General features: G+C 40.2%; 1 protein-coding gene across 1 annotated transcript in view; it reads right to left on the reverse strand.

Moving 5' to 3' along the window:
* The window catches only part of LOC308691630 (segment polarity protein dishevelled homolog DVL-2-like), a 352,473-nt gene extending 335,952 nt beyond the window's left edge, over positions 1-16,521 (reverse strand). The window contains exon 1 of the mRNA XM_081367040.1: positions 16,054-16,521. Coding sequence (XP_081223166.1) covers positions 16,054-16,214 — 161 coding nt within the window. The 5' untranslated portion in view covers positions 16,215-16,521. The remainder of the gene's footprint in view (positions 1-16,053) is intronic.
* Between the last annotated feature and the right edge of the window lie 624 nt (positions 16,522-17,145).

A 17,145-nucleotide genomic window follows, 5' to 3' on the forward strand; every position in this document is an offset into this window, starting at 1 on the left:
TCTGACAGAGCGTCTTCTGATCTGGGCGCAGGGACCGTTGCGCTCGCTGAGAGCCGCACACGTGCCCGGTCGCCTGAACGACGGACCAGACAAGCTGTCCAGAGACAACGTTCCCCCCGGGGAATGGGCTCTACACGGCCAGACAGTACAAATGCTGTGGCGTCGCTTTGGCAAAGCAGAAGTCGACCTTTTTGCCACGAGCGAGAATGCTCAGTGCCAGAGGTTCTTCTCAAAAAGCGAGGACGCGCTGGCCCAAGTATGGCCCAGCTGCCCGCTGTACGCGTTTCCCCCGATCTCGATGCTGCCGCAAGTGTTAGCAAAGATCAGGGAGGCACGCTCCGCGGTGCTCCTCATAGCCCCGCGCTGGGAGAACCAGTTTTGGTTCCCAGAGCTGACGGCGCTGTCAGATGCAGCCCCGTGGCCGATCCCGATGAGGAGAGACCTTCTCTCTCAAGCCCGGGGCTCAATTCTACATCCCCACCCAGAGCATTGGTCTCTGCATGCGTGGGTAATCAACGGATATTCGTTGATCTGCCAGAAGGGGTAGTTAACACGATTGCGAAGTCCAGAGCCCCCTCGACGAGGCGGCTCTATGCGTCTTGTAACAACAATGAGAAGGAACCAACCACCGACTCATCTTCTTTTTGAATATTAATTCAAATTCTCTGCTTCTCGATGAATGGGGGGGGGGGGGGAGACTTGTTCAGAACGTCTCATGATCCTCATCCATCTTGTCATCGGGGCCAGGCGCCAACCAGTCGGGCTGTTTAAAACTGACCCCCAGCACTAACGAAATAACTGGTCAATACTATCTTTGTTGCCGAAATTACTGATTGGTTAAGAGAAAGACAGAGACCAAGGTCTCACAAGAGTCCTCACGAACCAGAGCCATAAATCATCCAGTCTCCAGAAAGTCTGCTTACCAAAGACATTTTTATTGGTTAACTTAAGGAAAAACTGGTCAACGTTTGATAGTTTTGCAAGACGGATCAGTTCAGAAAATGGTACTGCTGACCCCTGCGGCCAACGGACCCCATCTTGGTCCCATGAGAGATGAACAAAACCTCTCTTCAGCAAGAACTATCCATGACCTCAGATTGGAATGTCTAAACTTTGCACACCAAAAAGACTTTACCTATCAAGATCCATAAAACTCATTCAAGAACAATTTTCAACGGACTTAAAAACATCATACATCATTCTATGTGTTTCTACGATATATATGTGTCCGTTTAATATGCTTTGATCCCATATAATTCATGTAATTGTTATAATTATAATTATTAGACATGTGAATGTGTGAAGTGTGTACTGTTTCATATCAATGCTATCTTACGAACACAAATAGCAAGATGACGGGAATTAAATCTGTTTAAAAATGTTCATATTCTGATAATTCGAAATCATGCCTAAACTGCATCTGGTCTTTTAGGTTCATTAGAAAAACCCCTCAGGGAATACATGATTTATGACTTTGAAAACAAAGAACAGTGTCTAATTGGTCCGCTCTCTTCAGAAGGGGAGGACAAATTTTAGTTAAAAACCTTAGACCCAAAAACTCTCTAGGCTCTCTCTCCAAGTTCGCTCTCGGGAGTCCAAAAGTTAGTTCGTTCAAAATGTTCTGATACAGAAGAGCTCTCAACGAGTGCAGAACAAAGACGGAGACGGCAGACGATGGTTTTAGTAACCATGTAACGTTAACAGACGAGCAGATCAACCCAAATTAATATCAGATATGGGTTAGATTCAATTTCCAGTCATCTAGCTCCTTTCCGTATCTTATTTTCTTTCTTTCTTTTGTGTTATTCTTCTTTTCCGATTGAAAGTCTCGGTTTTAAGTTAAGTTTTGCTGCAAAGTTTCGTTCCACGATTCACGGCTGCAACGCACGCTTTCAACTTCAAAGACGCATCAACCATCCGCGACCGCCAGCCACACGTGACTGGTCCTCGCCCCATCTATCCAGGCACGAGGAGACTATAACCAACGAACGAACCCTGACGCTGACCAAAGGAATTCCCAAAAGGAACGCAAAAGCAAAGACGCAAGTAGACTACCTCCAGACTAAAATCTTAACTGGTGTTTTGATAAATGTAATAACCTGTCTAAGAAACGATAGAAGGGTTAAATTAATGATTGATGGTTCGTTCAGGTCATGTCTTACAAGTGCATATAGAAATTCGGAATTTCCTTCCTCTTACCCTTAAACCCATTCTTCCCAAACTCATTCTTCTGTTTGTATTTCTTTCTTTATTACTCTCTTCCTTTCTGCAACCTGTATGAATGTGTGTGTATGCGTGCGCGTGTGTTTGTGTTAGTTGTTAGGATAATCAATAGAGTCTTGTTTGTGTTAGTTATGAGTTAGTATATAATCAATAAAGTATGGTTTGTATTTGAAAAGATATTGCTTGTGTATGTGCTTATCAGATTTATTGTCTTGAACTTCGATCAAAAGTTACCTATGCTTTTACCCTATTTCTTAATTTACTGTTAGGGGGTTATTCTTTCTTGGCCAGGAAGATATTATATTTCCTAGAGTTAATAATTGTCTATGCCTTCTGTTCATTGGATGAACTGATAAATGATCATATTATTGATTCTGTTACAGTAAATTTTGAAAATAATTAAATTATTAATTATTGATCATAATTCGTTATGAATAATAATTAATTATATTTATACGTGGGCGTATAAACGCTACATTATTTATGGTGGAGAGAATGCGGGAAGTTTAACCTAAATTGTAAGCATATACGAAGTAATTTATATTTTCATTTTCATGCGGATGAGAGATCCGAACCTCCGAGTCTGTGTGTATGACGTATGCAGCGAGCGCCGCGCGCCCTGTTTGAATGAATGTGAATACACAGAGAGAGCTGTTACTCTAGTCTAGTCTGCCTCCCTTCCCGTGTTATTTTATTTTAAACTGCAGTAATATAACCCAAGATATAAAATCTCACACAATGATAAGGTAAGGATTGAGCGTGTCCCTCAATCTCTGAAATACTTTGATTATAGTTTACTGACGTCTGCGTGTTCCAGCGTCTTTCAAAGCTGTAACTTATGTGTGTTTGTATCAGTCAGAGAGCTGAATGAAATTAAAACTGCAGTAATTAAAATAACCATGTAAAGGACGGACGAGCGTGTCCCTCGTCTAACGTGAACGTTAGTCCTTATTTATCTGATCGTCACTCAGTGCGTGTTCCACTGGGACGAATATTCTCCTCACAGATAGTCTTTATTTATCAGGTTGTCCGTGCGTGTCCCACGGCAATTCCCGTGATAAACTATAAGCTTATCTGTGTCTGTTCAATTAATTCTCGTGTAAACACTGCGTATGTCTGAGTGTAGTTGAATAGGAATTATTTAAAGTTGTGTTCAAGTAAAGCTTGACGTTGAAACTCAACCAACAGTTAAAAAACCCTGTTGTTTTTGTGTGCTCAGATAACATTGCACAGAGACGATCCACAGAGATCGCTATAATTGTTCCATCTATTACAGCACAAAGCTGCCCTTTAAAGTTAATCTCACTCCTAACAAACTGAGTGAAGCCCCACGTCGTAAAAACTACGAGTGGTGTCCCATTTGTACAGTTTGAAATGCGCCGTCATTTCACATAATATTATCAACTGTACGTGCATATTTCTTTGAACATTGTTGAAATGCGCCGACATTTCATGTAACATGCATTACTGTTTACAAACTGCAATTCACTTTTTGCCCACTAGAGTTTGTTTTGTCGCCATAGTTACAATCGTGACACGGAAGTCTTAACCAACGCTTCCGGGCGAACTCTGACCAACGCCACAGTGTAAACAAACTGAAACAAAACCCATTTGTGGCTAAGCTAAGCTAAGCTAAAGCTAAGCTAAGTAGTTGTTTACATTGAGGCCTAACCTATATGCTAAAGCTTTAAGCATTATCTACGTTTGTCATTAGTATTAACATCAGTGGTTAAATACCGTGTCTGTTTGAACAACGTTAAAGTGATTTAACCATTTAAACACCTCGACTGTTACACCTGTTGGGTTTTTCTTCTTTCCTATTTTACCTGTCTCATACTTTACCCATATTTTTCTGTGAAAAGGAAATTTCGGTTCACAATTATTAATTTCATTTACCTGCATTTTACTTGAAAAGAAAATACTGGTTTATGATTATTAATTGCCAAATTCTAATTTGATTTAAAAAAGGGAAATATTAAATCAAGATTGAAGTTTTATTTTTCTAAACAGGTAATTTCTAATGATTTCTAGATTTATTTTTAATAAATCTAATTTAATAATTTTCATAATTTCTAAATTTCTCTTTTGATTCCTAGCTTGGGAGTGAAACACCTGAGCCTCAATAGGAGACATTGGCATCTCACTACAAGTTTCAAATAAATCAGAGATAAACCTCTCTTACAAAGTTTTATTTGTGAATGTTTAGTTGTTGGCAACTATCAATTCTATACTCGTAGGTTGACAAAGGCTCCAGGGCCATTTGTGGATCCAATCTCCTTCCCTCCTTTCCTTCCTACATCCTTCCTGTTTTGTCCTGCGTTCCCATCCTTCACATTTGTGGGAAACAAATCTGGAAGAACCATCAATCGAGTCTAAAGAAAGAGAAAGATAATTTTTCCAAAAGAAAACAATTATTAGGTATTTGATTTGTAATCAAACCCTCTCTTGTTCTCCATACTCTCTCTGTCTTTGTAAACACAATTTACAATTTAACATCTTGTCCAAGATCAATTAACAGAGACAAGTGTTGAGCAACCGTCGCCTTCATAGCATCCCAGCTGTAAGCGGTCCAACTGACGGTGTGTGGTGTCAATCCTGTAAAACTCGGAAAAAGGTATCAGCATTATTATTGTATTATTTTTCCTTGTAAACATAAACAATAATATTGTTTACCTTTCTGGAAACAGATTCTCACCTATAGGAAGCATTTACGAGAAAAATAATATTTCTCCCACTTAAGAATTTTCTTTCTTGTTTTATTGAAATTAGTTTTAACCTCTCTCTTTTTTTCCCTTACTCAGTGAATGACATAGTCCTCACAGCACGAGTTTAAACCAGCTTTTCATTGATAGAAAATATTTATAAAAAAAATATTTCTCCCATTGAAAAAAAAAAAAACATTGCAATTGAGATTTGTTTTAACCTTTTTCTCTCTTTCCCTCACTTAGTTGAGTGACAAAGTTTCCACATCACTAACCTACCTGTCTACACTGAGACCAACCCTTAGACATTACAACACTTCACTATTGTTGTACAGTCACTGAAACGACACTTAGCTGTTCAATCACATAGGCTTACACCCCACACAGATCTGTGTCAGTCTCTTCACCCCAGCGTGCCAACATGCCGTGGACGACAAACCCCACTGACGTGGACGCCTGGCTCAGAGGCATTACGGACTGCCTCACACCAAAGACAATTGAACTGTTATTATTTTTAATAATAATCATAATTCTGAGAAGATTCCTGACACATGATTCAAGCCAGAATCAGAACCACAACCAAGTGGAACTAACCAAGATCATCTGTTCCCTAAGCAATGCCTTCACAGCCCAGCTGACACTGAGCGACAAGCACATCACCCACCTTCAGGAGGAGCTGACACGTGCCCAGAGCCGCATGGACAAGCTGGAAGTGAAAGTCCAGGACGACTTCAAGCGTCAGACCACTGAGTTCCTGAGAGAGCTGATGCACACTCAACGCTGCACAGACCAGCTCAAAGCGAAAGCTCAAGTGCCTGACAAAGTGGAGCAAGAAACAAAGAACCAAGTTGACAAGCTCCAAGAAGCCCTTGCAGCCACTGAAAGTGACAAACAAGAATTAAAGACTGTCCAGAAACACCTGGTAAACCAACTCCAGTCTGCTGAACATCAGCTAGAGAAAGCTAAAGCTGACATTAAAGATAAGAACTCTGAAATTAATGCTCTGAAAGACCACCTGGAAAGGTGCAATGCTGAAATCAACCATCTGACCCAACAGCGAGATGACGTCAACGACGAGCTCTACGCGGTCAGAGATGAACTCCAGCACATTTTCCAACAGAAACCAGAGCCAAGAAGGGAGAGACCTCCCTCAGCATCACCACTGCTGAGCAGAACAGAGTCCTCCATCCAAGAACTGGCATACAGGGAAAGAAGTGAATGGCCACAACCCAAAACGTCACAGGCCTTCACCACAGAACCGTTCACTGCCTACAAGCAACGAGAGCTCATCCAGGCAGACTCCAAAGCTGCACAGGGGATGACCTTTAAAGATCTCAACCAGATGGTTAAGAATATCACTCAGTTCAACCCAAACTCCACGGAATGCCCGGACATCCAGTCCCACATCCGAGATATCAACTTCAACCTAGAGGTGAGACCACATGTGACTGACAGAGACAGGTTCTACCTCCTCCGATCGACATCCAGTCCAGAGGTACGAAGTTTCCTAGACCGACAACCTGCTCATGTCAAGTCAAATTACCAGCTACTATGTGAGACACTGATAAAAGAATTCACAGGCCCAGAGTCGGAACATGGTGTGTTAATCGCCCTGGAAACCAAACAAGGTCGACACGAGACTCCCCAAGCCTACTACCACCGTTTTCGACAAGCCTTCTTTGGTGCACATAACTCACCTGAACATGAAGAGGATGTGAACTTCAAAAACCTCTTCCTGAGAAACCTGCACCCCGGATTAAGTCATCATCTTGGTCTCGAGGCCTGCGCAGACACAATGACAATTCAGCAGCTACGTGACCTGACGCACAAGGCCCACATCAAGCAGAAGACGTCCTCAAAGAAAGGTTTGAAAACATCCACAGTTTCAAACTCCTTCAGCCAAGACACAAGCCTTGCACTGGAAGACAACCAGTGGCACGACAACACCACAGTTCTTCGTAAGAAGCACAGAGAACGTGATTCCCATGCCGATGACAGCTACCACACCAACCGCATGGAAAAGTCATGGCACCAGCCACGCTTCTCAAGAAACCCACCTCGGCACCACTCAGTTAAGCACAGCACTGAGTATGCCCAAGAACAAGACAGAAGACATGGAGCAACTAATGAGGCGACTGGAAGTGTTCCTAGAAAACAGGATGGAACGGGAGACCACCGATTCATCTGATACACCTTCATAACGAAGATGACAACCACTTGTTCTACAGCAACACAGAACAAAGTGGTCTCTCACAGTCAACCACTGAGGTACCAGAAAACACCATCCTGGCTACCCATCACTCTTAAAGAAACCACCAAACGAGCTCCAAACCCAAGAACCATGTGTGTGCTACAGCAACAACAGTAAGCACCAAAGGTCAGAAAGTCTGTTACAACCAGAAGGCATCATCGGAGGAATGCAACAACGGAGACAAAGTTTTGCACCACAGCTTCACGCAGCCATGCCAAACTGCCTCCCAATGTCTGCCAGAGAACTTCCTGCCTTACTGGTTTGACCCCAGCAGATCACAGAAGATCCCTTTTCTAAGGCAAAGAGGCAGCAAGCTCATCAAAGCTCAGCCATCAAGCAAAGGGGGGAGCGAAACAGACTGAAACAGATCTGACCATACATACATACATACATACATGCATACATACATACATGTACTACACAACACCCCTAACATACTCACTAACATACAGAAGTTAACCACCTCTGCCATGCAAAACATGCAACAAACATGTTTGCCCCCACAGATAGAAACTAACTTCAGAAACTAGCTTAACAACTTAGCTACACTTACCATAGGAAACATGGTAACTATCCATCCAACAAGTACACCTGAGAACACCTCTCATTACATCATGATCCCTGACACCTTAGCTGTGCAACAGTAGTTACAAGTCATATCCGGAGGAACACTCAACTGCTTTGTTTTGTTTTACCTCTTCCTTCCTTCCTTTCCTTCTTTTATTAGGTAAAAGGCCTGTCCACCCCATAAGGGTCAAGGTCACAATAATAGGATTGACACACCACGCCTAATATTTGTAAGTCACCTTAAAACGAATGTGAGCCAGAGAACTCCCTGCATCATTCGTATCACAAATTGAAAGGTAAATTGGTCCAAGCCTAGAACGATTTAGAAGAGAAGAAAACAAACAAATCAAATTTAGTCACAAAATTGATTAATCACCATCCCAAAATAAATTAGGATAACGTCCTAAAATTGAACTAAACTTTATTCAACGTGATTAACTATATTGAGAGAGTGAACCTGTTTATGCCTAGGTAATCTAATGCCCTGCACCAGTAAAGTGACCAGTCATGGAGGTGTTGTCTTGTTGTTTGCTGTTTGTGTTTGCTTCCTCTACTCATTTCTCCAGCGTTCACCGATGCCTTCTACTCAACCCATCAGTGACCGAAGGGGGGATATGTAACAACAATGAGAAGGAACCAACCACCGACTCATCTTCTTTTTGAATATTAATTCAAATTCTCTGCTTCTCGATGAATGGGGGGGGGGGGGAGACTTGTTCAGAACGTCTCATGATCCTCATCCATCTTGTCATCGGGGCCAGGCGCCAACCAGTCGGGCTGTTTAAAACTGACCCCCAGCACTAACGAAATAACTGGTCAATACTATCTTTGTTGCCGAAATTACTGATTGGTTAAGAGAAAGACAGAGACCAAGGTCTCACAAGAGTCCTCACGAACCAGAGCCATAAATCATCCAGTCTCCAGAAAGTCTGCTTACCAAAGACATTTTTATTGGTTAACTTAAGGAAAAACTGGTCAACGTTTGATAGTTTTGCAAGACGGATCAGTTCAGAAAATGGTACTGCTGACCCCTGCGGCCAACGGACCCCATCTTGGTCCCATGAGAGATGAACAAAACCTCTCTTCAGCAAGAACTATCCATGACCTCAGATTGGAATGTCTAAACTTTGCACACCAAAAAGACTTTACCTATCAAGATCCATAAAACTCATTCAAGAACAATTTTCAACGGACTTAAAAACATCATACATCATTCTATGTGTTTCTACGATATATATGTGTCCGTTTAATATGCTTTGATCCCATATAATTCATGTAATTGTTATAATTATAATTATTAGACGTGTGAATGTGTGAAGTGTGTACTGTTTCATATCAATGCTATCTTACGAACACAAATAGCAAGATGACGGGAATTAAATCTGTTTAAAAATGTTCATATTCTGATAATTCGAAATCATGCCTAAACTGCATCTGGTCTTTTAGGTTCATTAGAAAAACCCCTCAGGGAATACATGATTTATGACTTTGAAAACAAAGAACAGTGTCTAATTGGTCCGCTCTCTTCAGAAGGGGAGGACAAATTTTAGTTAAAAACCTTAGACCCAAAAACTCTCTAGGCTCTCTCTCCAAGTTCGCTCTCGGGAGTCCAAAAGTTAGTTCGTTCAAAATGTTCTGATACAGAAGAGCTCTCAACGAGTGCAGAACAAAGACGGAGACGGCAGACGATGGTTTTAGTAACCATGTAACGTTAACAGACGAGCAGATCAACCCAAATTAATATCAGATATGGGTTTGATTCAATTTCCAGTCATCTAGCTCCTTTCCGTATCTTATTTTCTTTCTTTCTTTTGTGTTATTCTTCTTTTCCGATTGAAAGTCTCGGTTTTAAGTTAAGTTTTGCTGCAAAGTTTCGTTCCACGATTCACGGCTGCAACGCACGCTTTCAACTTCAAAGACGCATCAACCATCCGCGACCGCCAGCCACACGTGACTGGTCCTCGCCCCATCTATCCATGCACGAGGAGACTATAACCAACGAACGAACCCTGACGCTGACCAAAGGAATTCCCAAAAGGAACGCAAAAGCAAAGACGCAAGTAGACTACCTCCAGACTAAAATCTTAACTGGTGTTTTGATAAATGTAATAACCTGTCTAAGAAACGATAGAAGGGTTAAATTAATGATTGATGGTTCGTTCAGGTCATGTCTTACAAGTGCATATAGAAATTCGGAATTTCCTTCCTCTTACCCTTAAACCCATTCTTCCCAAACTCATTCTTCTGTTTGTATTTCTTTCTTTATTACTCTCTTCCTTTCTGCAACCTGTATGAATGTGTGTGTATGCGTGCGCGTGTGTTTGTGTTAGTTGTTAGGATAATCAATAGAGTCTTGTTTGTGTTAGTTATGAGTTAGTATATAATCAATAAAGTATGGTTTGTATTTGAAAAGATATTGCTTGTGTATGTGCTTATCAGATTTATTGTCTTGAACTTCGATCAAAAGTTACCTATGCTTTTACCCTATTTCTTAATTTACTGTTAGGGGGTTATTCTTTCTTGGCCAGGAAGATATTATATTTCCTAGAGTTAATAATTGTCTATGCCTTCTGTTCATTGGATGAACTGATAAATGATCATATTATTGATTCTGTTACAGTAAATTTTGAAAATAATTAAATTATTAATTATTGATCATAATTCGTTATGAATAATAATTAATTATATTTATACGTGGGCGTATAAACGCTACAGTCTAAATGGTCTGTGTTTAACGAATGGTGTACGGGTAAGGGCTTGAATGCTCAATCTTGTGGAGTTCCACAGGTCTTGAACTTCCTCCAAGAGCTTCTTGACGCGGGCAGGTCCCCTTCCACGCTCAAGGTTTATGTTGCTGCGCTCGCCGACTTGGCGCGCGGCCGCGCACTGGGAAGAAATGAGCTCATTACCCGCTTCCTACGAGGGGCCAGGAGGATGAATCCTCCACGGCCGCCATCAGTGCCCATTTGGGATTTGTCTTTGGTCCTAGAGGCCCTGAAAGCTCATCCCTTCGAACCCCTAGACTCGGCGGAGTTGAAATACCTGACGTTCAAAACCGTTTTTCTGTTAGCCCTGGCTTCAGTGAAACGCGTGGGGGACTTACACGCGCTGTCAGTGAGCGCTACGTGTCTTGAGTTTGGTCCTAATGACTCATTCTCAAACCAAAGCACGGTTATGTCCCCAAAGTGTTGGGTACTCCGTTTAGAGCTCAAATTATTTCCCTGTCTGCCCTGCCGTCAGGCAGTGGGGATGACAGCAGTCTTCTTTGCCCTGTTCTAAGGCATTACGTCACACGCTCCGCCGCCTTCAGGCTTTCGGAGCAGCTCTTGTTTCGTTCGGAGGGCGCACCAAGGGTTCCGCCGCCTCGAAACAGACGTTATCCAGATGGATAGTCGACGCTATTGCTACTGCCTATGCGTCCAAAGACCTGCAATGCCCCTTGGGCATACGGGCTCATTCCACCAGAGGCATGGCCTCGTCGTGGGCATGGTCCAGAGGAATTTCCATTCAGGACATTTGTATGGCGGCAGGCTGGGCCTCCCCCTCTACATTTGTTAGGTTCTATAACCTGGAAGTTCCCGCCTTGCAGGCTAAACTTTTGTCAGTCTAGTCGAGTATATGCCCTGTTCATGTGTGCACAGGCTAGCCACTCGATTTAGCTCTCCTGGTTGAGCTGCACTGAGGAGTGTCAGATATATATTAGACCGGCTGCGCCGTTCTTTCTTCCCTATCAGTGCTTCTGAACGTGTGCTGGCCCGCCCCGCTGGCCACCCGTTTTTTCCACTTATGCTTCCCGCGCTCCGGGAATGTTATGTGGATGTAAGGCGCGCACGGCGTTGACAATAGGGTTCCCGTAGCGTAAGCTAGCTTACGCTAATACGAGAGAACCTCTCGTAAGAGAACGATACTAGGTTACTTGCGTAACCACGGTTCTCTCTAGAAGAGGGAACGAGTATTTGCGTTCCCTGCCGTGCTCACGCCTCGAGCTAATGTCGCTTCATTCGACAGAAACCAGAGATTTCAGCCTCCGAGCCCTCCTTATATACGCTCTGACGCCGCCCCTTATGGCGGGCTGTGACTTTGACTTTACCCGTAGCGTAAGCTAGCTTACGCAAATACTCGTTCCCTCTTCTAGAGAGAACCGTGGTTACGCAAGTAACCTAGTATCGTTCTACTTCCTAGCTCATTTTCTCATGGGCGAGAAATATTCTCTGGGCGGGCAAAGCAGAGAAAGGGGAGGTAACATTTCTCCTTATAACGTCATATCAAAGCCAGTCTACGGAAAGCCTGTTCACTCCAACGCCCTATTAAGTCCTATTGGTTGTAGTTCCAATAAGAGTTCCACTGGGGGCACTCGCCATGAGTGCAAAATGAATGGGAGTCTATGGGGCTAGATGGCTAAATTTGTCTCTTTCACCCGATCGCCGTTGAGAAATCTCAGATTTGATTGTAGGTTTTGCAAGTTCAAAATGGGTTATAGATCGAAAGTTGAGTGAACGAGTACTTATTTATTTTCGATTTCTTACAGGTTGAGTTGTTGTTGCCCATAACACGCTAGCATTCTGCTAATGACGTCAGCATTCTGACGTCATTGACATTTTGAAAGACTTTTTAAAGCAAATAAGTGACTCTAAAAAATCTAACACCAAGCAATGTGTAATTTCTTTGCATCCCCTTTCGAAAACAACATTCAAATTACTAGACAAAAAATGATATCCTAAGAAAAGTGGATTTTGAGCGTTATAGCTCCATAGACCTCCATTCATTCTGCACTCGTCCTGTGAGCACCCTCATATGGAACAAGAGTGGAACTGCAACCGGAAGTTTATTGAGTGGCACTTCTCCCCTTATTAGACATTCTCTGGTCATATTCAAGATCAGCCCGGTTGAGCTTCCATTTTCTCAAAGGCAGAGAAAAATAGCAAAAGCTCGATTTACACCGATTAAAATTTCTAGAAACTTTGGGACCATATACAGGCTAGGGGAACTCATATTAATGTTAAAAAAACTCAGAAAATGGAAATTTCATGTCATGGGACCTTTAAAATACACTGTTTAAATTAGATTTATTAATAATAAAAATTACAACAAACAAACAACTGTAATATTACCAAAGCCACTAGAAGACAATGCTGCAACCTTTGGCCAAAAAAGAGTAACTGCTAATGCTAACAACTGCAGGAAAGGAGACCAGAGGCTGTTTTTTTTAAATGATGTCAATGGAGAAAAGGCATCACTACGCTGAATAAACGGCTTTTGTGAGGAAATAGCTTTTGGCAGGCAGCCTGTCCACTAATCTTCAACATGTTTTACGCTAACCAATCTTTTTGTTGGGAATGATATGTAGATTTTACTATGATAAAAATGCTATTTTATAAGAGAAGGCAGAGAGGGGAATGTCACGACAGGTAGGACTCATCATAGTAATTAATATTAATATTGATGGTATTGTATATTGTCTAAAAAAAGTCAAACATACAGATTTGTTTCTTTGGCCTTTTAGGTTTTACCAGTTATGATAAGACTTAAATTGTAATGACTATTATAACTACAGGTATGCATATGATGCTGATATTATGCATTTTAATGAATAAAGAGAAAAATAAACAATTTAATTGTATGTTATTTTTATTATTATTATTATTATTATTATAATTGGTATTACAGGGATTATTCAAAACAAATAAATAGAAAAGAACGAAAGGAACCACATCACAAGTCAAACATACAAGTGTTTACATGAAACCTCCACCTGAATCCCTTATTTGTTATCCTTGACTTGGAAGTCTGTTCATGTATCAAACTTTGAAGAAAAAAAAGGATACATTACCAAATACATAACAATCGACATCAAAGAAGTCAAAGAAGTCTTTAAGGGATGTACATGAATACAAACACAAACATACATAAAAATAAATATAACAAATAAAATAAAAAAGTAAATGATAATAATTTTTAAAAAAGTTTGTTGTTGTTTTATATTGCATGTTGTTAATGAAAATAAAAAATGAAGTGTTCTTTCTATAGCTGCCAGGTTAGTCTTGTATTGTAATGATTTATGACTGCGGTTTGCCTAATGTTGATGATGATATAAACGCTTTTTAATGAATGAAAAAAAAAACATTAATTAATGAATTAAATATATATTAAATTACAATTAAGTTTTTACTGTAATCTTAAATGTAGTTTTTTACACCCTGCAGTGACTAGTAATTTGCAGTAATAGATATTCACACTTTTTTTTCCACAGTAAAGCACATTCCACAAACAATGCAGTCCTACTATACGTTTACTAGCCATTTAACACCAAATATAGAACATATACTGAGACCAACACGCTAATCCACAAGAAACTGATTAACATAATCTGTAACTGACTGTCCTAAAACTTTGAACGGTGGACACTGACATCACTCCCAATATGGTGCCTCACATGATGATCCAAGTTAGCTGTTATGCTTTCTCCAGTGGTAAGAAGATACAGACTCTCTCATCTCCCTATAATAAGACAATTTCTGATATTACTACAGCTGTTCTTTTCTTTCAAGATCTAGATCAAGATGCCTTTTAATACTGAATCATAAATTCCACAAATATTTGAGGTACGGAACAAGTTTTGTAATGTCTTTTGTTATTTGAAGCAATAAAACGTAGTCCTGGAGAAACATTTATCAACAGTAATCAACATGATCATTATACAAAATGGTAAGCAAGTGCTGCACACAGTCTTTAATGTCGGTTTGGTGGGTTATGGCTTTTACTTTATTGTATGCCTAAAATTAGTTTCAGACAGATACATCAGAGAGGAAAATCAACCAGCATTTCACCGTTTTAATTTTAAGGACACGGACCACACAAATGTAAAGTACACAAATAAAACTTAATGTAATTGAACATTCACTCTTTATTCACATCTAGAAACTTCTGTGCAGTAAGTGAGCTCCTAAACATTGCCCGTTGTCCTGTAAGGGGTAAACAAGGCAAGAGTAAGTATCTAAAGTGAGCACAGCAAGGTCAGACAGAGGTCATACACTGGAGAAGAACAGTGAACTATACAAATAGTGTATAAAGGGCCTTACTAATGACTGTCAGCACTTTGCACATTACAGCAACCATAAAAGAGAAAGCAGGGAAAAATCAAAGCTTTTATGAATTAATCAGATTACTCTGTTAGGGACAGGGAACACATGCTCCCAGGTTTGTATGAGAGGTGGGCATTTAGATACACAGCTTCTGAGAGGAGACAGCTAGTTTGGCACAAGACTTTCTAACACAAAAGACAGATACAAATACAGGATTTCACAGACAGGACTTATAAGGATGTTGGTCTTCTATTTACTCATTAACAATAGACTGAGGTACATATAGGGACAGCATCAGATACCATAGTTCTCTCTCTCTCATGTAAATATAAATGTGTGCGTGTCAATAAATATCGATAACCATTGTAGGCTTTGTTTGTGTAGATCAAACTGATTGAGACATTAGCAGTGTGTGCTGATCTAATCAACAGCTGCTCTAAAGTGACATTCCCCTACCCAAGTCCTAACTACACTTTACACTACGCTTTAACCACTTAGGGGATTTTTCTACTACAGACATGCACACCTTAGTTATACTCTTAGAGACTTAGTTTTTACCTTTGAGATTACCTTAAAAAAATGAAATGGCCTAAACATTTAGTTGCCAAACTAGCAGAAATTGCGGTGAAATTAAATCTCAGCACTCATTCTGTATGGGTGTCATGTGTGATTAATGTGATAAAAGAAAAAATGTGATTAAAAAAAGTGATTAAATGGGTTTTCGGACATTGTATTGTGATACCATGAAATGAATGCCATGTTTTTTTGTTTTGTTTTGTTTTGTTTTTTGATAAATCATCCTCAGAAAACTACTATGGCTATACCATGGAGCAGTGATGGTATGACATGGTAATGTCATGAGACTATGGCATACCATTGTACTCCAATTCATGTATCATGGTTGTCCAAAAACCATGTTACACTTTAGTATAATTCCATGCATGTTGTTTGCACATTGAACCATATTAACAAAGATGAGACATGGTGATATCATAGTATTGAAATATTTTTGTATATGTACCATGCTACTAACACTGTATTATATTAAGTATATTTGAGAACCATGTAAATACAATGATTAGTTAAAATAGTAATAATTCAGTACAGAAGAAGGTAAAGTAATAGTGCAAACAATAGTAAATGTTGTTTGTTGTCAAAATACTTAGGAATTACCATCTGATACAATTGCCTCTTGAAAAGAGGATGCGCGTTCACGTTCACGACTCACCCAAAGTCCTGATCCATGGACTTGAAGAAGAACTTATAGTTAGGTTTATTGAGGACTTGTTTAAAGTCCAACAGTGAGATTTCTTCCGAAGAGATTGGAATCTTCACCAGGTACGGCGTCTCCTCCTCGTCTATATGATATATTATTTTAGTTTCCGCCATTTCCTCGGTAGTTTTTTCTCCTTCGTTCGGACAAAACCAACTTTCCAGGCGGATTAGCTGGGAACCATTTCAATTTTAAGGTACAAACGATCTTTCTGTTTCCCTCGTGATCATTTTTAGATGTCACAGGTAAAGGTTATAAACCGTATTCCTGTTGTCCTCCTTTTGTTGTTGTTAAATTCCCCAGGTATTCATACATGCATGGTGTTCCCAAACTTTTCCAGCGAATGCTTACAGTGCGGTTGGGGGAGGGAAAGCCAACGCGGCGTTATGACGTTTAGCAGGAGCGTGAAACCCCCCTTCGTTCACCCTCCCCATCATCAATTCCCCATTATAAACACCCTTTAAGTCTAAATTTTTTAACAAGCTATAGTGCACCCTAAAGTTTGTGGACACTTAGGTGCAATGGGTGATTCTCTACAGAAACTTTTTTTTTTTTTTTTTTTTTTTTTATAATGCCTTGATAATCTCCACATATCCGATAGCAATCACTATGTGAAACGGTAAATGTATTTTTATAAATATATCGTGTGTGGAAGCTAGTACCATAACATTTTCTTTCAATCATTGCATTCAGTCCGAATGAAATGAGACCCTGCATTTCCGTATGCATCTTAACCTGTTAAGCTGCAACCCCACTTTTGAAAAATCCCCAGAAATGACATACCCAAACTGAAACAGATACAGTTCATGAACCCTTTCTACTAAAAGCACAAGTATGATCTCATTTGAAAGCTGACACCTGGCAGTTTATTGTAAATGTAGAATTAATTATTGGCATAATGAAAAAAAAATGTTATAAATAGCTTTAAAGTTTTGTAAAGTTATTAAAAATTTATTTTTATGAAACATCTTCATGAAAATAAAATTGAAGTTGACACTGTAGCAATCTAGAAATGCACTACAGCTAAAGCCACATGTCTGACCATAT

This window comes from Scardinius erythrophthalmus (genome assembly GCF_964197995.2).
Source record: "Scardinius erythrophthalmus genome assembly, chromosome: 5".
Lineage (NCBI taxonomy): Eukaryota > Metazoa > Chordata > Actinopteri > Cypriniformes > Leuciscidae > Scardinius > Scardinius erythrophthalmus.